This window comes from Amia ocellicauda, chromosome 19, assembly GCF_036373705.1.
Source record: "Amia ocellicauda isolate fAmiCal2 chromosome 19, fAmiCal2.hap1, whole genome shotgun sequence".
In the NCBI taxonomy this organism is placed as follows: Eukaryota; Metazoa; Chordata; class Actinopteri; order Amiiformes; family Amiidae; genus Amia; species Amia ocellicauda.
Window position 1 is genome coordinate 5,962,463 of NC_089868.1, and position 25,290 is coordinate 5,987,752.

The 25,290-nt window shown below is 39.5% G+C and overlaps 1 protein-coding gene across 3 annotated transcripts in view; it reads right to left on the reverse strand.

Annotated features, from left to right (window-relative positions):
• ttc39a (tetratricopeptide repeat domain 39A) overlaps nt 1–25,290 on the reverse strand; it is a 132,558-nt gene that overhangs the window by 94,027 nt on the left and 13,241 nt on the right. Inside the window, exons 2-3 of one of the 3 annotated variants that reach the window (XM_066691794.1) lie at nt 23,561–23,611; nt 2,350–2,454 (exon numbers count right to left, since the gene is read on the reverse strand). The exons of 1 other annotated variant lie outside the window; for it this stretch is intronic. In XM_066691794.1, coding sequence (XP_066547891.1) covers nt 2,350–2,454; nt 23,561–23,611 — 156 coding nt within the window. The remainder of the gene's footprint in view (nt 1–2,349; nt 2,455–23,560; nt 23,612–25,290) is intronic. One more of the 3 variants, XM_066691795.1, reaches the window with a different exon arrangement.

A 25,290-nucleotide genomic window follows, 5' to 3' on the forward strand; every position in this document is an offset into this window, starting at 1 on the left:
CTCCCCTAAGGAGATGACACAAAACCTGGGTGTCCAGGGACCATATTCATATAACATCTAAGGCTAAATGTAGCTCTTAACTGGCTGAGTTAGATGGTGATTAACACTAAACAGTAGAAAATCAGTCCAGTCTCCCCAGCTTTAAATGTCATTGGCTGTTAAAGTCTTGTGTTGCTTATAATAAATTTACATGTTAATAACACATAAGCAGTCTCTCAGAATGCTCTCAATTACATGTAGATGCATACTGTATGCATTAGTGAGTGTGGTGGTGCTTATGGGGTGTCGCTCACTAGACTACACCACTGGGTTTTAGATTTATGGAGCATTGGTCTTTCTTCTGGGATAGATGTAGACCATCCAGTTTGTACAGGTCCCATCTAAACAGAAGGGGGGAAAATGCATGGGGAGAGCATATGTGCAGAGTTGAATTGAGAATCTTTTAAACTAGGGGAACAGGGAGCTCTGACAATGGGAGATGTTCCACTAAGGAAAGAAAACAAAGGGAAACTACTAGTAGGAAAGTCCTGAAATGTTTGTACCTTAATGCCAGGAGTATAAGGAACAAGATGTTAGACCTTGAAGCCACAGTACTAGCGTGTGACTATGATGTAGTAGAAGTGACAGAAACATGGCATACAGAAAATGATGGGGATGAATACAAGTTGAAAGGATACACACAGTTTAGTAGAGACAGGCAGAATTGAAGTGGTGGTGGGGTAGCATTATATGTCAGAAATGGCATTGAGGCAGAAGAACTCAAATTAGATGCTGCTAACAAAACTGAATCATTGTGGGTTCATCTTTTGAATAAAAGATCTGGAGGATTATTGGTACGAGTGTGTTACAGACCACCCAACACAGATATTCAGAAAGATGTTGCATTGTACAATGTAATCAAGACTGCATGTAGCAAGGATGTGGCTGCAAGAGGAAAATAGACCCCAAATTAAACAGAAGGATAGTGCGAATGGCAGAAAAAGAACCAAGGATAACTGCCAAAGGGATAAAAGCTGAACTCCAAGGTGAAGGTATGTCAGTTTCTGATCGCACCATACGTTGCCTTTTGAGCAAAAGTGGCCTCCATGGAAGAAGACCCAGGAGGACTTTTGAAAGAAAAACATAAAAAAGCCAGACTGGAATTTGAGAAAATGCATATTGAGAAGCCACAATCCTCCTGGGAGAATGTCCTTTGGACAGATGAGTCAAAACTGGAGCTTTTTGGCAAGACACATCAGCTCTATGTTCGCAGTCGAAAAAATGAAGCTTTCAAAGAAAAGAACCATTGTAACCACTATTATTAATCTAAAAATACCATTGTTCATTTACTGTGCATGATCAGCATAATTATTAATTTGAGCAAAGGTGTAAGAGCCAAGTCATTATCAGGTTAATTAAGTTAAGGAGTCTGTCTCAAGTCTCCTGGGATTACAACAGTGCCCCACTCCATATTAAATAAAATTAAATTAAATGTGTATATGTCATCCTGCTCTCCTGTATCTGAGGTCGGGGACTGTGGTGGTGAATTGTCATGCACATCAAAACTTTCACACGAAACATCCTAACCAGTAACATCAGTCTATATCAGCGAAGGTCCTGATGTGATCCAAGTTTTTTTATTAAACGGTTTTACAACAAATGTGTATTTTTTCCATCTTATAAGCAACGGATATGAATGAAACTTTGAGGACATATTTAGAAAGTATAAGTATACTCATTAATGTAAAATAAAAAATAAAAATGATGACACCCCACCTTTAAGGGATCCACTCTCTTCACTGTCAATCAGCTGATTAAGCTGGAATGTTTGCTCAGCCAGCACTGCGCCATCCCCCACACTACCAAACAGCCCGCACTTTGTCAGCACCGAACCGCACCCTGTAGTGTACTGGACCCGTCTGGCCACCCCGTTTCACATTGTCTGGAAATGCCACTGTAACCCAGGTGGTTTCACTGACATATTGTTTTCAGCTAAAACTGCAGAGGTGTTGTAGAAACCCTTTTCAGGTTTCCTTTAAAAACAAACTAAAGGTTTCTTGTTAAATATTTACGGTAATGTGGTATCCTTAAGAAATGATAAGAGTAGGATTATAAATAAAGTGCTTAGATGAAAAAAAATATTAGACCATACAGCCTGTGAGCTAATGCTATCAGTTTCTCTGAAAAACAACACTTTTGCAGCTTCTCAATGTGACAAAGGAGGATTTAATCTGTTTTGAAATTCTGAGACGTGGGAGCAAGGACCTCTGTGCAGTGCAACAAAAGGTTGTAGGTTTATATGCGGTAAGCTTTCAAGAAAATAACTGCTAATAAAATAAAAACATTCACAAAATGCAGGGTGCTCCTTACTTGGACTGAAGCTGAGTTAGTGCCTTGTCAAATTCATTGCTTAGGAACAGGTCCAAGGTGGCCATGCAATCTTCCAGAGCAACAGACAAGTCTGACTTCTGTGACCTGGTAAGAATTGGAGAGGAAACATAATTGAGGAGATATGTATTAGAAGAATACTCTGACTGGAACAGTACCACCACAGCTTACTCATTTGCTTTACCACCAATGGTAAACTCACAATCTACTCCAAATACAGTGGATTGGTTATATTCTGACACTGAACAGAGACCCAGCATAATGATATCCCATTTCCTGTACCCTCCACATCCAAACATTGACAATAATCTAGCAGGATCTATGTGCACTTATTTGAGTTATGTAGTTCTCCAAAAGCTGAGCTAAATACTAGTAAAATCTACATTCTAAGATCATAAGCTTTAGAGGCTTTACAGTAAATCAGCAGCACGTGGGGAAGTTGGATTAAGGTGCAATTGCAGGCTTCTTAAAGCACATGCTGATACTGTGACTATATTTCCCCTGCCAACACTACCAGTGTGCAATATCAATAATGCATTCCTATGCTTTTGTTGATTTCTCATTGAAATCCTAGCAAGCTGCAAAGTCACAGTTCAGCATCATCACAAAAATGTTGTTCATCCTACTGATTTACTTATTTGATTCGAATGACTTGTAAAGCATACATTCAAATACCAACTCCAGGACAAATACCTGGCAATACCATTTTTGCTGTATGTACAATTTAACTATGCACTACAAAATACAGTTTACATTTAAGATTATAGTAAATATAAGCATAAATATAGCAATGCCAACTGTAGCTCTGCTATAAACACTAGCAGGAGAAGGAACACTGGTCCAGAACTAGACACTTCTGGATTATGTTTTCCAGAAAACTCGTAATAATTTAATTTATTCAGTTATTGGTTTAATTGTTTAAAGATATCATCTGTTGACGGTTGTAAACATGTAAAAAGTATAATATTGTTTACCCAAGTGTTTACAGTCATGCTGTTCTTTTTACATTACTTTTTATGTCACTTTAAGATGAATTTAACATACAAACTGCTTGTGAGTCTTTAGTTCTTCAGTTCTTCAGGGTCATAATATAATTTTGAACATATATACATTTTTTGATAACAGTAACACACAACAGTAATTTGTGAATATAGTATATACTTAATGACAATATATTTTCCTGGATTATAGTGGAAAACAATACTAGAGAGCATACGTACAAATAAAACTGGATGTATTTTCATTAAGGTAACGTTTTTTTTTTTTAGAAAAGATAAAGATTGTATTTTTGATTATGATTATTGCCTACATGGGTGCACCCAAGGAAAAAGACAATTTCAATCAAGGAATAGTAATAGTATAGGTTTTTTTAGGCGCTTAACTTTTCTCAATAACTTGTATTATTAATAATATTGCAGACATTCAGTGTACAATGTATCTTCAGTCATATAAGTGTAGATTGGAATATAATAACTGTGCTTACATGTATTGAAATGATCACTGTAAAAAATACAGACACATTTTTTGATTAGAAAAATTGCTAGAAAGAGATCTCTAGTTTGCTTTCTTTCCTTCCTTCCTTCAGACCCGCACAACAATAAACACATCCGCAGAACAAGTCCAACCAAGGGAGAGAATATAATAATAAAAAAATATTTATTGATTATTATAATTAAATTACTACAAAGATAGATCACTAGAATTAGCTTTTTCAGACTTGCAAAGCATTAAACACAACCACAAGCAAGAGAGAGCACAGATGTAGCACATATGTTGTTTAGCACAGATGTCCACATTTCTGCACAGATCTGCAGAATCCCACCGATTCCATTGGTGGAGCAAGACAGATATGTGCAGAACTGCGGTCTTAATGTTGGTTCACTTGTCTTATAGCATACACTGATCAGCCATTACATTATGACCACTGACAGGTGAAGTGAATAACACTGATAATCTCGTTATCATGGCACCTGTCAGTGGGTGGGATATATTAGGCAGCAAGTGAACATTTTGTCCTCAAAGTTGATGTGTTAGAAGCAGGGAAAATGGGCAAGAGTAAGGATCTGAGCGACTTTGACAAGGGCCAAATTGTGATTTTGTAGGGTGTTCCCGGTCTGCAGTGGTCAGTACCTAACAAAAGTGGTCCAAGGAAGGAAAAGCGGTGAACTGGCGACAGGGTCATGGGCGGCCTAAGTTCATTGATGCACGTGGGGAGCAAAGGCTGGCCCGTGTGGTCCGATCCTACTGTAGCTCAAATTGCTGAAAAAGTGAATGCGGGTTCTGATAGAAAGGTGTCAGTACACACAGTGCATCACAGTTTGTTGCGTATAGGGCTGTATAGCCGCAGACCAGTCAGGGTGCTCATGCTGACCCCTGTCCACTGCCGAAAGCACCTACAATGGGCACGTGAGCATCAGAACTGGACCACGGAGCAATGGAAGAAGGTGGCCTGGTCTGATGAATCACGAGTTCAAGGTGTTGACTTGGCCTCCAAATTCCACAGATCTCAATCCAATCGAGTATCTGTGGGATGTGCTGGACAAACAAGTCCGATCCATGGAGGCCCCACCTCGCAACTTACAGGACTTAAAGGATCTGCTGCTAACGTCTTGGTGCCAGATACCACAGCACACCTGACAAGTACCTATAGATTCTTCCTGAGCAACATACGCTGAATCTGTCCCTTCCTCACAGACTACTCGACGCAGCTGCTCGTCCAGTCACTGGTCCTCTCCCGCTTGGACTACTGCAACTCCCTCCTGGCCGGCCTGCCTTCAACTACTACCCGCACTCCAGCTCATCCAGAACTCTGCGGCTTGTCTGGTATTCTCTCTGCCCCGATTCGCACATGCTACTCCACTGCTCCGCTCCCTCCACTGGCTCCCGATACCGGCACGCATTCAGTTCAAGACATTGACCCTCACCTACCGCTGTCTCAACCACACTGCACTAAGGTACCTTACGTCCCTTGTCTCCCCATACATCCCATCCAGACCACTGCGCTCTTCTGGTGCCAGAAGACTAACATCCCTGGCCTCTAAATGGTGGAACGACCTTCCCACCAAAGTCAAAACTGCAGAGTCCTCGACCTCCTTCCGGCGCTTACTCAAGACGCATCTTTTCAGACAGTACTTGTAATATTAGTCCTTTTAATCCCCGTTAGATAGCACTTCACAGCATTTTATCATGCTTCTTGCGTTACTAATACTTGTATTATTGATTGATTTCCCCCTTGCTCCCTTTCCCATAGCCCTTGACTGTGACCTTACATCTTGACAGCACTTAGCTTTACTTTCCAGGATGTATGACCTCACTTACTGTACTTACATGTGTAAATTGGAAGTTGTAAAATGTATTATATTTTGAATTGCTCTGTTTAATGTAAATTTGAATTTGTAATGTCTGATGCCTTGTACTTAACTGTATTCTTGCACTTTGTATTGCACTTATGTTGAAAGTCGCCCTGGATAAGGGCGCCTGACAAAAAAAAAAAAATACATAATAATAATAATAATGATAATAATAATAATAATAATAATAATAATAAACACAATGACATTCATATTCTGCTTTTTATGGAACTTAAGAATATAGCATTGAATGTGTTGTTACCAGCAAGAGATGTAATGCTACGATCATTTTCAAAATACTGACTGGAAGGTACAGCAAGTAAATCAGGATTTAGAAGCTTTTAAAAGAGCTCTATGAAGATGGCTCAATAGAGTAATTTGTATTAGAGTGCAGTACATTTCATATTATTGCATTTTATAGCCCTGGAAAAAATAAAGAGACCACTCCAAGTTCAGAAATCAATGTTAAGTGGTCTCAATTTTTTTCAGAGCTCTCTCTCTATATACATATATATACATATATATATATATATATATATATACATATATACATATATACATATATATACATATATAAATATATACATATATACATATATATACATATATATATATATATATATATATATATATATATATATCAGCTCCGTAAATTATCAATGACGGGCAGCTTGCACAAAACACAATACAGTACAGTCTTATCATGATATCAGTGCATTTTTCATTGAAATAATCATGGGTGCAGTGCAACACATTGGCTCACTTTTTCATAAGCCCATACAAAAGAAAATAATCATTGTGTTAACAAAGCTATACCTGAAAAGAAAAGGAAGTTGAAGGCAGCCTCCTTTAGTCAAGTAGATTTATCAATGCCCAAAGCTTTCCTAAAGCAGGGTTCACACAATACAGGCACATAATCGCATATAATAACACAAGTATATTCATGCATACTGCTTCCATAAGGATGGCCATGCTCCCCTTACCCATTTGAGAGAGATTCTGCTTCCCCTGACATTTTCATCTGGCAGATCCAGAGAGAGTGGAGACAGCAGATTTATAACAGCTCACAAACAGAAGCCCCTTGCAAAATACAGGGATTTCCCAGTCAGCCTGAGAGTCACAGTCAGGCAGGAGGGGAGGAAAAACACAGCCTAATAAGATTGGGATGACTGTCACACTGGGAAACTAAACATATGCAATCTCACCCCTCTCCCTCCCACCATTCCTCTCTCCATCTACTACTACCTCATCTCACTATTGCACTTATACACTGCAGTGCCCACTGCTCTCTGATTGGGTGCTGCAGTTGTGAAGCTGACTGTATCAGTGGAAGTGGATCCAGAAACGATTTCAGCCAGATATGTGTTATAGATTATGGGAGCAATTTATCCCTGTGGCAGCTTTCATTACCTGAGTATGAGTATGTAGGTGACAATATTTGATAAGGGTAAAAAATGTGTGTTAAAAAAACTGATATGTTTAGATCTCTGTATATAGGTGAAACAACTAGCTAAACACTGTATGTTTCTCCAATACAATGGTAACATACTACTCACTGCTACACAAATACTGAAATGAGTATAACACTCACTTTTTATGTTTTCTGACTTGGTGGTTCAGTAAAAGAGAGACAAAAATGATTGATATTACAAGCATACTCTGATCTGATCGATCATGGCTATTTATATACAAGAGAAGATGACACCAGCTAACAACAACCATTCCTCCACCACCCAATGAAACTCTGTGGAAGTACATTTGGTTTTAGCAACTTAAGCAGACATAAGTAAAGCTCCCAAAAAACAAATATATTTGAATATTTTTAAATTGGCAAACGTTTTTACAAATATTTAAAGACTTAAAATCAATTACCATCACAATTTGCACTGCACAGAAATGCAGATCTTACTTTAAGTATACTATAAGTATAGTATCTTCCTGTCTTACACAAACAGTCAGGGAAGTGGAGAATTCAAGTATGGGAAGAAGCAGGTAGGTCACAATCCAGGTCAAAGAGCCGGCAAACACAGCAATGGAAACAAGGCAAGAGGCATAGTCGGGTAAGCAGGCAAAAGGTCAGTCAATTAGGCATACAAGAAGTCAGAGGGTAATCCAGAGAACATTGTAGAGAAGAATTAGCAATGGTCAGGAACTAGTGATGTTACGTTTGATACCGAAGCCTCGAAGGCTTGTATTGTTTTCAGAGAAACTTGACCCATGACAAACGAGGCCTCGCTGTCTATAGAACCATGTGATCGGTTTGTGTTGAGTGTCAGGTTGTATCAGGAAGCGAAACCCCCCTTCCTTCGTGGGTTGTTGTTGGTTGGTTGTTGCAAAGAGAGTCCCAAGTGGCGTTATTGAAGATATTTAAGTTTTTTGGAGGACTGTTGTTTGTAGTACAGTGAGGGAAAAAAGTATTTGATCCCCTGTTGATTTTGTTCATTTGCCCACTGACAAAGAAATGATCAGTCTATAATTTTAATGGTAGGTGTATTTTAACAGCGAGAGATAGAATAATAACAAAAAAATCCAGAAAAATGCATTTCAAAAAAGTTATAAATTGATTTGCATGTTAATGAGGGAAATAAGTATTTGATCCCCTATCAATCAGCAAGATTTCTGGCTCCTGTATAAAAGACACCTGGGAGCCAGAAATCTTGCTGATTGATAGGGGATCAAATACTTATTTCCCTCATTAACATGCAAATCAATTTATAACTTTTTTGAAATACATTTTTCTGGATTTTTTTGTTGTTATTCTATCTCTCGCTGTTAAAATACACCTACCATTAAAATTATAGACTGATCATTTCTTTGTCAGTGGGCAAACGTAAAAAATCAGCAGGGGATCAAATATTTTTTCCCTCACTGTATATATTTGGAAGAAATTATTCAGATTCAGAATCAGATACTTTCTTCACCAACGTACAAGATGTACCAGGAATGTGTCATGGTGCAGGTGTCAACATTAATTATAGTAACATAAGGAAGAAATATAAGAAGAATATATAAAATATAAAACACAATTATAAATACAAGAAGGATCAAATTAAAGAGATGTGCAATGGAGAGCTGAATTATAAATTTAAAAGTAAGATAAAAATATCAGAAGTGGCCTAATTTTGGGGGGGGGGGTGGCACATTTTGAAAAAAAGTCTGGACGCTCAGGAATCTAACTGCAAACTTCAGGCACTTCAAGCGCTATGTTATACCCGCTAAGCCATTTGGGCTTATAATTTGATGTTGAATGGCTTAACTTTGTATTGATTTTTTCGGAGTGTAACGTCACTTGTTATGTGTTTATATATCATACCAGTTATGACAGCAAGGTGATCATTCAGTGCGCTAAAACTACTTGGTTGAAACAGCTGATTTCCAATGAAGATGCATATTTCTATTAGGTGCACAAATTGAAAATGTTGCATTCTCACATGTTTCAATTACAGAGCTCCACCGAAATACACTCACCTAAAGGATTATTAGGAACACCTGTTCAATTTCTCATAAATGCAATTATCTAACCAACCAATCACATGGCAGTTGCTTCAATGCATTTAGGGGTGTGGTCCTGGTCAAGACAATCTCCTGAACTTCAAACTGAATGTCTGAATGGGAAAGAAAGGTGATTTAAGCAATTTTGAGCGTGGCATGGTTGTTGGTGCCAGACGGGCCGGTCTGAGTATTTCACAATCTGCTCAATTACTGGGATTTTCACGCACAACCATTTCTAGGGTTTACAAAGAATGGTGTGAAAAGGGAAAAACATCCAGTATGCGGCAGTCCTGTGGGCGAAAATGCCTTGTTGATGCTAGAGGTCAGAGGAGAATGGGCCGACTGATTCAAGCTGATAGAAGAGCAACTTTGACTGAAATAACCACTCGTTACAACCGAGGTATGCAGCAAAGCATTTGTGAAGCCACAACACGTACAACATTGAGGCGGATGGGCTACAACAGCAGAAGACCCCACCGGGTACCACTCATCTCCACTACAAATAGGAAAAAGAGGCTACAATTTGCACAAGCTCACCAAAATTGGACAGTTGAAGACTGGAAAAATGTTGCCTGGTCTGATGAGTCTCGATTTCTGTTGACACATTCAGATGGTAGAGTCAGAATTTGGCGTAAACAGAATGAGAACATGGATCCATCATGCCTTGTTACCACTGTGCAGGCTGGTGGTGGTGGTGTAATGGTGTGGGGGATGTTTTCTTGGCACACTTTAGGCCCCTTAGTGCCAATTGGGCATCGTTTAAATGCCACGGCCTACCTGAGCATTGTTTCTGACCATGTCCATCCCTTTATGACCACCATGTACCCATCCTCTGATGGCTACTTCCAGCAGGATAATGCACCATGTCACAAAGGTCAAATCATTTCAAATTGGTTTCTTGAACATGACAATGAGTTCACTGTACTAAACTGGCCCCCACAGTCACCAGATCTCAACCCAATAGAGCATCTTTGGGATGTGGTGGAACGGGAGCTTCGTGCCCTGGATGTGCATCCCACAAATCTCCATCAACTGCAAGATGCTATCCTATCAATATGGGCCAACATTTCTAAAGAATGCTTTCAGCACCTTGTTGAATCAATGCCACGTAGAATTAAGGCAGTTCTGAAGGCGATAGGGGGTCAAACACAGTATTAGTATGGTGTTCCTAATAATCCTTTAGGTGAGTGTAATTTAGTACTTGTACTACTTTAGGTTTAGTATTTGGGTGATGATGACCTCTGGTGGTGAACAGGGGAAGTGTGGAGCACAGATAAGAACATAAGAACATAAGGAAGATTACAAACGAGAGGAGGCCATTCGATCTATGGTGCTCGTTTGGTGTCCATGTAAGAGCAATGCAGATTTCAGTCCAGTTAGGGCACCCCAACTGTTATTATTTTACTAGACTTTTGACCCAAATGACCACCAAATTAGAAAACCACTTAGAAAACCTTGTTGGCATATCTCACAATGTTCTATCCTGCTTTAAATCATATCTGACTAACAAAAAGACACCAATATGTACAGATAAATGAAAACTACTAATATAAATGAGGTTAAGTATGGAGTACCACAGGGATCAGTCCTCGGACATATACTTTTTTCATTGTACATGTTTCCTATAGGTGATCTCATTCAACAACATAATGTTAACTTTCACAGTTATGCAGACGACACACAATTATATTTGTCAATAAATCCTAACAACACCATAGACATACAAATACTACAGCGATACCATCCACTAGTAGAAGTGATAAAATTCCCCAGCACCCCATTTTTATGCCCAAAACCTTTACTGGGTCTGGACAGGAATGGGCAGATTGGGCAGAACAATTTGAAATGGCCACTGAGCTAAATTGGTGGAGTGATGATTTGAAATTAAAGTTCATGGCCTTATTATTGTCTGGGCGTGCAAGGGATATTTATTGAAAGATTGGAGTAGAGTACATTTTCAAACTAGGAAACATTTAACAAAATAATCTGCTAGGGAGTTTGGCAATGTTATTAGGAGACTGGTTGCTAAAGCTTTCCCTACCGCTGATTTTGGTACCCAAGATATGCTACCAAGAGACCATTTTATCACACATGTTGGTAGTGGTGATATACGTATACAATTACGCAGTGCCAAACCTACTAGTCTGGAAGAAGCAATTAATTTAGCTTTTGAACTCGAACTGATCAGAGATCTTGAGCAGGGCGATCCAAATGCTATGTGTGTGGGAAGTAACTGAGGACAAGATTATGGCACAACATAATGCACAAATGGAGACTGTATTAGGTGCTGTTGACTCATTACATAAAGAAGTGAGACAATTACAAACTACTGCACATGATAGGGTGAGGAGAGATAGGGAAGTATTATCTACTACAGGGAGAGGGGTCCCTAGTGAACAACTTAATGCCCGTAGCTACGCGAGTGAGACTAATCGTTATTGCTGGGAATGTGGCTGCAATAGACACTTGAGGAAGGATTGCCCCTATGTGCAGGGAAACTAAAACGGGCTGGCGCTGATAGTCAAACCCCTGCCCATTCTAGTAAATTTGACGGACCCAGGATTGAAACCCCTTCTAACCCAACAGGAACTGGGATATACTTAAAAGGGAAATTGGGAGGAGAAATATGCCATTTGCCAAATAGATTGATTTCTTAGTGGCTCGCAAGGTGATGCTCATCAAGAGGTGCTGTTAGGCACACATTTTCTGATCAAAATCGGGTCGGATTGTAGAAATCGTGTAGTGTGACCGCGGCATCCTTTTGCATAACTATGGGTAAAACAAAGGTGGTGGCAGCTACACACTACTAAAACCAGTTAGAACACAACCTTAGTAGGACAGGTTTCGTTACATTATTATTTAATATATAAATATAAGCCATGTTTAATAACCTGCAGCTGCGATAAACTAAAACAATTTGTGGTGCGAGACTTTGGAATAGGTGTCCGTCAGGTTATTAAGGTCTTTGAGCAGACCTGTTTGAAGATGCTGGTGGAGCTGCAGTAACTCTTGAGCTTCAAGCGTGGCTGAAGCACCTAACGCCCGCCACTAATTCTTTAGGGCCATTAAGTGTCAGCTGTCTATACAGTTACTAAGATGCATTTTTCTTTTAATAATCAAATAATTTCTCTTATGATGTTCTTACGTTGCCATTTCCTAAAACATATACCTTTATCCAAGGAAACTTGCATGTTATTTTACACACTAAGATACAATATATAACACAACATTAACTGGGAGGGTACCAATAATCACTATATATATATATATATATATAATTATTAATAATGATAAAAACAATAATTATTACTTATCATAATTACTTCATTATGTCCACTTATATGCCAAGCATGCAGGAAAACTGGAAAACAAACCAGTTACAGAGACTTAATATAATATGTCAAAAATATGTAAGATATAGAACTTAAGTGACATTTTTATGGGTTCAATTTAAAGAAACAAATGAAGCAAGTCAACAAACTGGAGTGGAGTTTCACAGTACCAAAGTATTACACACTACCAGGCAATGCCTGCCTTTCCTCATTCTTCATTTCTTGATGAACTGCATTCCATTATACTCCTTACTTACTTTTATGAACTCACAACAACAGCAAATTATTTTTTTCTGATATGTACATTGTGTAGCATTATGCCAATATGAGCACATTTCTTTATTAAAAGCTAAACCATTATTTGGGGGCTCCCCTGTGGCTTCTCAGTCACCTGCAGGTTCAGGTGCTAGCTGTTCAGTCTGTATAAAATACCCCAAGGAAGGTTTTTTGGTTCTTCTTCAGTATTGTTTCATTCACAATCAACATTAACACTCTACAATATGTATTGTAATGTATTTGATGATAATCGCATACATTTGATGACAATTTTCCAAAACATTATGTGTAAAAATAGTTTTAAAACTGTTAAAAAATGTATTTAAGTTATTTAAATGTTGAAATATATATATATACATTTGAACTACAACTGTTTACTACACATTTTACAAAGTCAACCTTCAGCTTATGACGCATAACTCCCGTTATGGTCATCTTTCAAACGTTAAATATGAAGCAACAGAGGGTAGAATATTAGTGAAAAATATAAACTGCATTAAAGTAATAGTGATGTATTTCCTCAAGATCCCGCTCCTCTTCATCCCTGACCCCTAAGTGGTGGAACAACCTTCCCACTGAGGTCAAGACAGCAGAGTCCCTGACCACCTTCCAGCAATTACTCAAGACACATCTGTTCAGACTGTACCTGCTAATTAGCAGTTTATTCCCCTGAGCGGTTCCACTCTCCTGTAATTTTGCACTTCATATAACTGTTTCATTATACTCCTTGTTTTTACAGTGCTAGTACACCTGTTGTTTTTGTGATTTCCTCTATGCCCCCTTCCTTTAGCTCTTACCTATCCCTATTAGCTATTACGCATATTGTCTGCACTTTTTAACTATTAAAACTAGGATGCAGGACTTGTATAATATATTAACTGTATATTGTGCACTTCTGTAATTTTGAACCTGTAATTGTATAATGATTGTAATTTTGTACTGTATTTGTGACACTGCATCGGGAAAGGCCTATCTTTGTTATGTCTCAAAGTCATCTTTGGGAGCCATTTTCTATTTCAGAAATCTAAGGTTGCATACACAACCTGACAGTTTTAGTTCTGCTGGTAACAGGTCTGCAGTGTTAGAAGTGAATTGTCTATCCAATCAGAACTAAAAGGTTACAATCAAATCAATCTATAAAGGGTAACTTGCAAACAGAATCTCAATAAACACTAAGTTAAATCTTAATATTCTGGTTTCAAACAATTAGTTAGATATTGCAGATGTATAGATATTAAAGAATGTACTGCTATGCTGTGCATGTACCAGAGTGTAGATGAGATGTTAAAAAATTATTCTAAACAGCAGTTTTAGTACTAAAGTGTTAGACATATTTTCCAAAAAGCAGCAGCAGCAGCAAATGACAGCACATAGTCTGTATATTTATCAAACCCTTCATTTAAACATGAAAAATAAAACAAGAGACAGAATATTATTATTATTATTATTATTATTATTATTATTATTAAGTAAAGCTGCACACCTCCAAGCCCGACATCCCAGCCCATCTCCACTCCACCACATTCCACGTGTTGTTTCTTCCTTAACAATATAGGTAGAAACTCAACAGCTACTCAACACAACTTCTGGTCCCAGTACTTGTACTCTCCCACCTAGACTTTTTTTTAATTACCTAACTACCGAGGTTAACACCACCCTATTCTTGAACAACTTCCATTGTGTACTCCCTACTACTATGCTTCCTTCAATTGCCCCATTTTTTTTTTTACTTATTTTTTTGGATTACTGTATCTGCTTCTCTAATATTGGTATGTATGCCTGTTCTAATTAAAAAATGAGTGGTATGAATTTGCCAAACTGCATCTCTGTAACACATGGGGCGTTTTATGGTCAGATGAAACAAAGAGAGATTTATGGACATGTTCAGCAGTATTATGTTTGGCACTGAAAAGATTAAGCAGAACATCATTCCTGTCGTGAAATATAGAGGTGGATCTGTTTTGCTTTAGGGTTGTTTTACATCTCCTTATTAGAATTGAGAGAAAGATGGATTCATGCATGATTCAAAACAGGTTCCCTCTGTTAAGGAGCGAGGTCAACAATGCACATACCAACATATTTGTCAGGGCTGTGTAGCAGGATTAGGCAGTGTTGTAATGTATTGAAGTGCAGAGCACAGGACACAGGACAGGAACAGGTTTGTAGTCTTTAAACCAGTGAACAGAGTAGAAGGGAAAAGGCTTGAAGTGTGGTCGGGGGCACAAGCAGGAGGTCTAACAATCAGGCTAGTACAGTGTCAGAGGGCATTCCAAAAGGCAAACGTACACGAAACAAGTGAGGGTCAAACAGTACTTCCCTATGTTTCCCACACCTATTGCGGTTTATATATAGGTGGATCAGAGGAAGGCAGTTGTTAGTGGATGAAGATCTGGACCGATGAGAGACAAGGAATGCTGGAACATTTGCACATGGTTCTCCTCCTACCTCAGCAACTGGACCTACCAAGTGACATGGTGAGGTTCCTCTTCCACCCCCCAACCTCTCCTCAAAGGCGTTCCTCAAGGCTCTGTCCTGGGCCCGCTCCTATTCTCTCTCTACACTTGCTCCCTGGGTCCCTTCATCGCAACCCATGGTTTCTCCTACCACTTCTACGCTGATGATGTCCAGATCATCCTGTCTTTTCCCTCTTCTGACCCACTCATCCCCTCTCGCATCTCTTCCTGCTTGTCTGCTATTTCCGCCTGGATGCACTCACACCACCTCAAGCTCAACCTCTCCAAATCGGATCTCCTGTTTTCCCCCCCTTCTACCACACCTTTTGCTGACCTCTCCATCTCGATCCCCTTGGAATCCACCACACTCTCTCCTTCTTCTTCCGCTAAAAATCTCGGAGACACCCTCGATCCTGCGCTCTCCTCACTCAGCACATCACCATGCTGACACACACCTGTAGATTCTTCCTGAGCAACATACGACGAATCCGTCCCTTCCTCACAGACTACTCGACGCAGCTGCTCATCCAGTCACTAGTGCTCTCCCGCCTGGACTACTGCAACTCCCTCCTGGCTGGCCTACCTGCAACTACTACCCACCCGCTCCAGCTCATCCAGAACTCTGCACCTCGTCTGATATTCTCTCTGCCCCGATTCGCACACGCTACTCCACTACTCCGCTCCCTCCACTGGCTCCCGATACCGGCACGCATTCAGTTCAAGACATTGATCCTCACCTACCGCTGTCTCAACCACACTGCACCAAGTTACCTTCAAACACTCGTCTCTCCATACATCCCCTCCAGACCACTGCGGTCTTCCAGTGCCAGAAGACTAATTCTACCTCCTCTCCACTCCCCTTCCTTTATTATGCTTCTATCGTTTTTGATTTTTTCCTCCTTGCTCCCTTTCCCGTAGCCCTTGACTATGACCCTACATCTTGACAGCACTTAGCTTTTACCGTCCAGGATGTATGACCTCACTTACTGTACTTGCCTGTGTAAATTGGAAGTTGTAAAATGTATTCTATTTTGAATTGCTGTTTTATGTTAATTGAATTTGTAATGTTTGATGCCTTTACTTAACTGTATTTTTGCACTTTTGCACTGGATAAGGGCGTCTGCCAGAAATAAAAATAATAATTATAATAACTAGTAGACGGGCTACTGGCCAAAGCCGGGGGGAATCCACTGGTCATGGTCCACATTGGAACCAATGACATAGGAAAAGGTAGGACAGAGGTTCTGCAAGATAAATTTAAAGAGTTAGGAACAAAACCAAAGAGCAGAACCTCCACAGTAGTTGTCTCCGAAATACTTCCAGTACCACCTGCATGGCCAGGGAGACAGGCAGATATTAGAAAGTTTAACACATGGTTGAAATCTTGGTGTAGGGAAGAGGGGTTTAGGTTTATGGAGCATTGGTCTTTCTTCTGGGATAGATGGGACCTGTGCAAACCGGACAGTCTACATCTAAACAGAAGGGGGGCTAATGCATTGGAAGAGCGTATGTGCAGAGAAATTGAGAATCATTTAAACTAGGGACCAGGGGGGCAGGGAGCTCTGACAATGGGAGATGTTCCTCTAAGGAAAGAAAACAAAGGGAACCTGCTAGTAGGAAAGTCCTCAAATGTTTGTACCTCAATGCCAGGAGTATAAGGAACAAGACGTTGGACTTAGAAGCCACAGTGCTGGCATGTGACTATGATGTTGTAGGAGTGACGGAACATGGCTTACAGAAAATGATGGGGATGAATACAAGTTGAAAGGATACACACAGTTTAGTAGAGACAGGCAGAATAGAAGTGGTGGTGGGGTAGCATTATATGTCAGAAATGGCATTGAGGCAGAAGAACTCAAATTAGATGCTGCTAACAAAACTGAATCATTGTGGGTTCATCTTTTGAATAAAAGATCTGGAGGATTATTGGTACGAGTGTGTTACAGACCACCCAACACAGATATTCAGAAAGATGTTGCATTGTACAATGTAATCAAGACTGCATGTAGCAAGGATGTGGCTGCAAGAGGAAAATAGACCCCAAATTAAACAGAAGGATAGTGCGAATGGCAGAAAAAGAACCAAGGATAACTGCTAAAGGGATAAAAGCTGAACTCCAAGGTGAAGGTATGTCAGTTTCTGATCGCACCATACGTCGCTTTTTGAGCAAAAGTGGCCTCCATGGAAGAAGACCCAGGAGGACTTTTGAAAGAAAAACATAAAAAAGCCAGACTGGAATTTGAGAAAATGCATATTGAGAAGCCACAATCCTCCTGGGAGAATGTCCTTTGGACAGATGAGTCAAAACTGGAGCTTTTTGGCAAGACACATCAGCTCTATGTTCGCAGACGAAAAAATGAAGCTTTCAAAGAAAAGAACCATTGTAACCACTATTATTAATCTAAATATACCATTGTTCATTTACTGTGCATGATCAGCATAATTATTAATTTGAGCAAAGGTGTAAGAGCCAAGTCATAATCAGGTTAATTAAGTTAAGGAGTCTGTCTCAAGTCTCCCGGGATTACAACAGTGCCCCACTCCATATTAAATAAAATTACATTAAATGTGTATATTTCATCCTGCTCTCCTGTATCTGAGGTCGGGGACTGTGGTGGTGAATTGTCATGCACATCAAAACTTTCACACGAAACATCCTAACCAGTAACATCAGTCTATATCAGTGAAGGTCCTGATGTGATCCAAGTTTTTTTATTAAACGGTTTTACAACAAATGTGTATTTTTTCCATCTTATAAGCAACGGATATGAATGAAACTTTGAGGACATATTTAGAAAGTATAAGTATACTCATTAATGTAAAATAAAAAATGAAAATGATGACACCCCACCTTTAAGGGATCCAATAGAATAGAATAGAATAGAATAGAATAACTTTATTGTCATTGCACAACTGTACAACGAAATTTAGCGCATAAAAAATAAATATATATATATATATACACTCACCTAAAGGATTATTAGGAACACCATACTAATACTGTGTTTGACCCCCTTTTGCCTTCAGAACTGCCTTAATTCTACATGGCATTGATTCAACAAGGTGCTGAAAGCATTCTTTAGAAATGTTGGCCCATATTGATAGGATAGCATCTTGCAGTTGATGGAGATTTGTGGGATGCACATCCAGGGCACGAAGCTCCCGTTCCACCACATCCCAAAGATGCTCTATTGGGTTGAGATCTGGTGACTGTGGGGGCCAGTTTAGTACAGTGAACTCATTGTCATGTTCAAGAAACCAATTTGAAATGATTCGACCTTTGTGACATGGTGCATTATCCTGCTGGAAGTAGCCATCAGAGGATGGGTACATGGTGGTCATAAAGGGATGGACATGGTCAGAAACAATGCTCAGGTAGGCCGTGGCATTTAAACGATGCCCAATTGGCACTAAGGGGCCTAAAGTGTGCCAAGAAAACATCCCCCACACCATTACACCACCACCACCAGCCTGCACAGTGGTAACGAGGCATGATGGATCCATGTTCTCATTCTGTTTACGCCAAATTCTGACTCTACCATCTGAATGTCTCAACAGAAATCGAGACTCATCAGACCAGGCAACATTTTTCCAGTCTTCAACTGTCCAATTTTGGTGAGCTTGTGCAAATTGTAGCCTCTTTTTCCTATTTGTAGTGGAGATGAGTGGTACCCGGTGGGGTCTTCTGCTGTTGTAGCCCATCCACCTCAAGGTTGTACGTGTTGTGGCTTCACAAATGCTTTGCTGCATACCTCGGTTGTAACGAGTGGTTATTTCAGTCAAAGTTGCTCTTCTATCAGCTTGAATCAGTCGGCCCATTCTCCTCTGACCTCTAGCATCAACAAGGCATTTTCGCCCACAGGACTGCCGCATACTGGATGTTTTTCCCTTTTCACACCATTCTTTGTAAACCCTAGAAATGGTTGTGCGTGAAAATCCCAGTAACTGAGCAGATTGTGAAATACTCAGACCGGCTCGTCTGGCACCAACAACCATGCCACGCTCAAAATTGCTTAAATCACCTTTCTTTCCCATTCAGACATTCAGTTTGGAGTTCAGGAGATTGTCTTGACCAGGACCACACCCCTAAATGCATTGAAGCAACTGCCATGTGATTGGTTGGTTAGATAATTGCATTAATGAGAAATTGAACAGGTGTTCCTAATAATCCTTTAGGTGAGTGTATATATATATATATATATATATATATATATATAGTGAAACAATAAAAAGCAGTAATATTATTGCACAACCCTGTCATTTATAATGTTTAATCTCCTTATGGGGGTGGGGATGAATACAAGTTGGAAGGATACACACAGTTTAGGAGAGACAGGCAAAATCGAAGAGGGGGTGGGGTAGCATTATATGTGAAAAATTACATTGAGGCAGAAGAACTCATATTAGATCCCAGTAACGGAACAGAATCTTTGTGGGTGAAACTTTTGGACAAGAGATCTAGAGGATTAGAGGTAGGAGTGTGTTACAGACCACCCAACTCAGATATTCAGCAAGATGTTGCATTGTACAGTGTAATCAGGACTGCATGTAGCAAGGATGTGGCTGTTATAATGGGGGATTTAAATTTCCCAAACATAGACTTGGTTGAGAATGGTAAATGACTGCTTTCTAACTCAATCTGTCAGGGAACCAACCAGGGAGAGTGCATGCATTGACTTGATCTTTTCAAATAACCAAGATAGAGTCAGAGGGACACTACTTAGAGAACCAATGGCAAATTGTGATCACAATATGGTTAGCTTTGAGGCATTCTTTCAAAATACAAAGCCCAAGTCTAAAACAATGGTCTACAATTTCAGAAAAGCAAACCTCGAAGGTATGAGGCGGCACTTAGAAGAGGTAGACTGGAGCACACTGGATAGAGATTCAGTTGAAAATGGATGGTTATATTTTAAGAATATACTAATTGAGGCTCAGGAGCAATCTGTACCAAAACTGAGGACCAAAAAACAGTGGCAAAAATGGTTTAATAGAAGTATGCAAAAGGGATGGAGATTAAACAAAATACATAGAATATGAAGAGATCATAAGAAAGGGATCAGGAAAGCAAAGACAGAAATAGAAAGAAACATAGCTCTTAGAGCTAAAACTAATGCAAAGAGCTTTTTTCAATACTACAACAGCAAGAGGTCAATAAAGGAGCAAGTGAAACAGATAAAGGGCAAAAATGGAAGTATCTTGGAAAACGACAAGATGTGGCAAATGTTCTAAATGAGTACTTCAATCAGTCCAGTCAAATTCTAAGAGGGATCAGGATAAATGAGGAGGAGGAACTAAAGGGACTAGCAGAATTAAAAACAAACAAATCACCTGGGCCAGATGGTATAGTTCTAACAGTACTTAAATAAATGAGGGAAATGACAATAAAAAAAGCAATAAAAATGGCAAACAGGATGTTAGGGTATATTGTCAAAAGTGTAGAATTTAAAACAAAGGAAGTAATGTTAACACTGTACAATGCGCTAGTTAGACCTCATCTGGAATACTGTGTACAGTTCTGGGCACCACACTTCAAGAAGGATATTGCTGCTCTAGAGGCAGTTCAGAGGAGAGCAACCAGACTTATTCCAGGTCTGAAGGGAATGTCCTACTCGGAGAGAATGAGGGAACTGAACCTTTTCACCCTGGAACAGAGGAGACTACGTGAGGACTTGATCCAAGTCTTCAAAATCGTGAAGGGCATCGACCACATCAAACCAGAGGAGCTTTTCCAGATCAGCAGGGACACGCACCCGGGGATACAAATGGAAATTGGGCTTCAAGGCATTCAAAACAGAAAACAGGAGACACTTCTTTACACAGAGAATAGCCACAATCTGGAACAAACTCCCCAGCAATGTGGTAGATGCTGAAAGTTTGGGAACATTTAAAAATAGGCTGGATAGGATCCTTGGATCACTCAGTTATTAATGGACACCAAACGAGCACAATGGGTCGATTGGCCTCCTCTCGTTTGTAAACTTTCTTATGTTCTTAGGTTCTTATATCTAAGGGTAATATCTCACCTTTGTATAAATTGTATGGAAACACATCTTAATTTTTCACAACCATCCTGTAATTGATAACAGTTAAAAAATAGTCTTACTCTGGAGGACTTGTGATTTTGGCTCCATTCTCATCTGTTAGCTGTAGACTAAAGCAAAAAAATAATAATATTTAACTGAGTTCTTCAAAAGCAAAATTGATGGGACAAATTAAATTCTGAAATTAACACAGTAAGAGGGTATATGACTAAAACATTTTTTAAAGGACTACAAGCTTCTATACTGAATTCTATGATGTACAATACCAATATAAGGAGAACAGTGCTGATTTGTAAGACAGTATCTTTCGGACAAACAATGCTGTTTACTACCCAATTCACACTGAAACAATTGCCTGCTATTTGGTGGCATTTTGTTGCCAGCAAGGTCTGTGTGAATGGGTTATTGCCGACTTTTCAATACCAGCATATTTCCGGCAAGGGTCCTAGTCTAATTGCTCACAATTTTCCTGCAATGGGTCTGTGTAAACAGAGCAGGAAAACAAATGCTGGCAAATGACGCGACACATCCTTGCGGTGTCGATGCAGTATGTCAGCTAACTGACATAACCAAACAGAATAGGGGCACATTTTTGGGGTCTACATCTTTTCATCATGCACTTTTCATCACGGGCATTTCATCATGCACTTTTCATCTACATATCATCACCAGCATCAGTTCATCACCGATTTGGATATTCATCAGCACTTTGCATATTCAGTTACAAACTACATACATGCACTGTCTGTTTTGATTTAGATCGAATATTCTTTAATGACCTATGATTCCAAAACAGAATCCTACAGTTATTTTTCAACTCTTTAATTTCTTCCCTTTTCATCAATTAATGCATCGCTCGGCTTGTTTTCACGGGGGGCATTCAAGTTGTGCAGACTGTGCTATAAGTGTAAAGGAAGCGGTTTACATGATCTAATACATTCAAGTAATACATACTGGGAGGAATACTTATATATGAACAAGCATATATACATACTGTGCAGTACACCAAGTGAATATTTTTGTTTGTGGTCACCCAATGTAAGATTTGTTTTGTATGTTCCATTTATTTTAACTTCTTAGTTAATCTTATTGTATAAGTCACCCTGAATAAGGGCATCTGCTAAGAAATAAATAAATACATAATACTACTACTAATAGTAATAGCTAGTCGTGCACGAGAGGGGGGGATAATACTAATAAGAATGATAATAATAAAAATTTGTGGAGAGATAGGGAGGAGGGGAGTGTTTAAATAGGGCTATAGTACAATTATTGATGCGTTATATTTTACAACGTAAAACAGTTCATACATATTATTTTATTAAACTCAAAATTTGAAATACATTTTTATTTTACTTTATACAATGTGAAGTGCTTTTAAATGGATCCATCTGTCTATTACAGCTGCGTACATAAATGCAGAAATGCGCTTTTCAACAGGGCATTTAATAACCTGGCAGTGTCATTATTCCGTGTGCCCATGGGCAGCTGCCTGAAAGGCAAGGGGCACCTTCAGTTCTGTATAGATGCTAAATTGCAGTACCAACAGCAGTCTAAATAATAACAAGCATACCTTAACACCAAAAAATTTATTCAAAAAGATTATAAACTATCAGAGTACAGGCAGACGAGCTATATCACCTTCAATTGTTTTCCAAATGTGCGTATTCACAAAAACAAGAAAAAAATAAATTTTCACAATAAACTGTATAAACTGGTGTAGAAATTGGTATGGGACATGTCTAGGAGGGGGGCCCAGGGTGGCCATGTCCCCCCCCACCCCCGAAATGAGGCTGGCCTTCCCAGTGGCCCCCCCTACAAATTACGACCAAAGAACAATGGCGCCATAGTCACCCACAAATGAAACACAGACAGCCCCCCCCCAACCCCGCTAGTGTGAATGAAACACCGTCAGCAATTGGAAAAATGGGGGTGTTCTAAAACTTCTGACGGGTAGTGTAGATATAGCCTACACACAATGTAATATCATGCTTTTTTCTCATGTATTTTAGTTGATTTAACTTTGCTGTCAAGACCCCACACAATGCCTCTTGTTAAGTGACCATGTACCGACCGAAAGCCGAGTCTCATACGCGTATGGCATTCTCTGTTTTCTGTGTGGATGGGTATATCCTGCAATTTTCCAGCATTCAAATCCAGTATGATTGGGGGTGTAACAGGAAAAAAACAGGCAAACGTTGCCTGCATTTTGCCAGCATTTCAGTGTGAATGGGGCTTACGATTACCTTAATGTGGTGGTGGTAATGTCAGCTTCTTTGCCTTCTGGGATTGAATGCCTACAATAAAATAATATGTTGGTGAGACTTAAGTAACATTGTCTATTTCAGAAATGTTATTTACTTTGCACAACTGTCTTTCAATTGGCCATCTGCATCAAGTAAAATTGTGAATCAATTAAAATCTTGACTTACAGTATCCAGGTCAAAAGCCAAAAGCCAAAATGCTCTGTTTTTATGTAATCCCAGCATAATATATGAATATCTTTGAAGAAGCTTACAACGGAGCCAATTATGCGATTATGCACTTTAACTAGTTTGCATAAAGAATTTTGAAAAATAATATCCTCATATTACTGGAAAATAATTATTTAAACAAATCAAAAAGTTTTGTGTGTCTCAGTACAATGCAACATTGGGATTATAACAACAGTGGCTTTCATAACACCTATCACATATGGAAATTAGTACAAATCCAAGCACTTGGTTGCCAGGAGACTATGGGGTAGATATTTGTAAGGTTTGCACACCAGGCAGAGGGGTTTGCAAATGGCTATCACGCAAAAATGTGCATTATTTCCCATATTCAAACCCTGTTTTGGGTGGCACAATCCATTCTGCGCTGTTCACCCTTTAATTGTATACAAGACGCAAAATGGGGGAAGTGGCTGCAATTTTGAGTAATTCCTGCTATATTCCTTAGCTGTACACAGTGCAAAAAAATGGTTTTGAGATGTGCAAAATAATGCTTTGAAAAGACTGGCAGACTCCACGCACAGCACTATTTCAGGGGACAGCAACTGGACAGTACCATTCCAGTGCACAGTCAACAATGGGGCTGTCTGTATTTATATATGGTTCTATGTGTGCTGCACCAGAACAAGTTCCTAACAGTCTTTTTCTTTATTAACAGAATGGCAATACATACATACATGCATACATACATACATACATACATACATACATAGGAAACGTAGTTAGTAGCATGCAGCATGTCTGTGGACATTTGGACAGTAATGCTGCATTGTAAACCCAGCAACAGCAACCCTGAGTTTCTAGGCTACTTAAAACAGGTTTCAGGGTCCTATGCTAATTTCCGACAGCATTGTGGTTAAGGAACAGCACTGTAAACCAAGGGTAGTGTATTGGAATCCAGAAGTGGGCTGTGATTTCTTTTTTTTTTTTTTTTTTAATTATATATTATACACTCACCTAAAGGATTATTAGGAACACCATACTAATACTGTGTTTGACCCCCTTTCACCCTCAGAACTGCCTTAATTCTATGTGGCATTGATTCAACAAGGTGCTGAAAGCATTCTTTAGAAATGTTGGCCCATATTGATAGGATAGCATCTTGCAGTTGATGGAGATTTGTGGGATGCACATCCAGGGCACGAAGCTCCCGTTCCACCACATCCCAAAGATGCTCTATTGGGTTGAGATCTGGTGACTGTGGGGGCCAGTTTAGTACAGTGAACTCATTGTCATGTTCAAGAAACCAATTTGAAATGATTCGACCTTTGTGACATGGTGCATTATCCTGCTGGAAGTAGTCATCAGAGGATGGGTACATGGTGGTCATAAAGGGATGGACATGGTCAGAAACAATGCTCAGGTAGGCCGTGGCATTTAAACGATGCCCAATTGGCACTAAGGTGCCTAAAGTGTGCCAAGAAAACATCCCCCACACCATTACACCACCACCACCAGCCTGCACAGTGGTAACAAGGCATGAT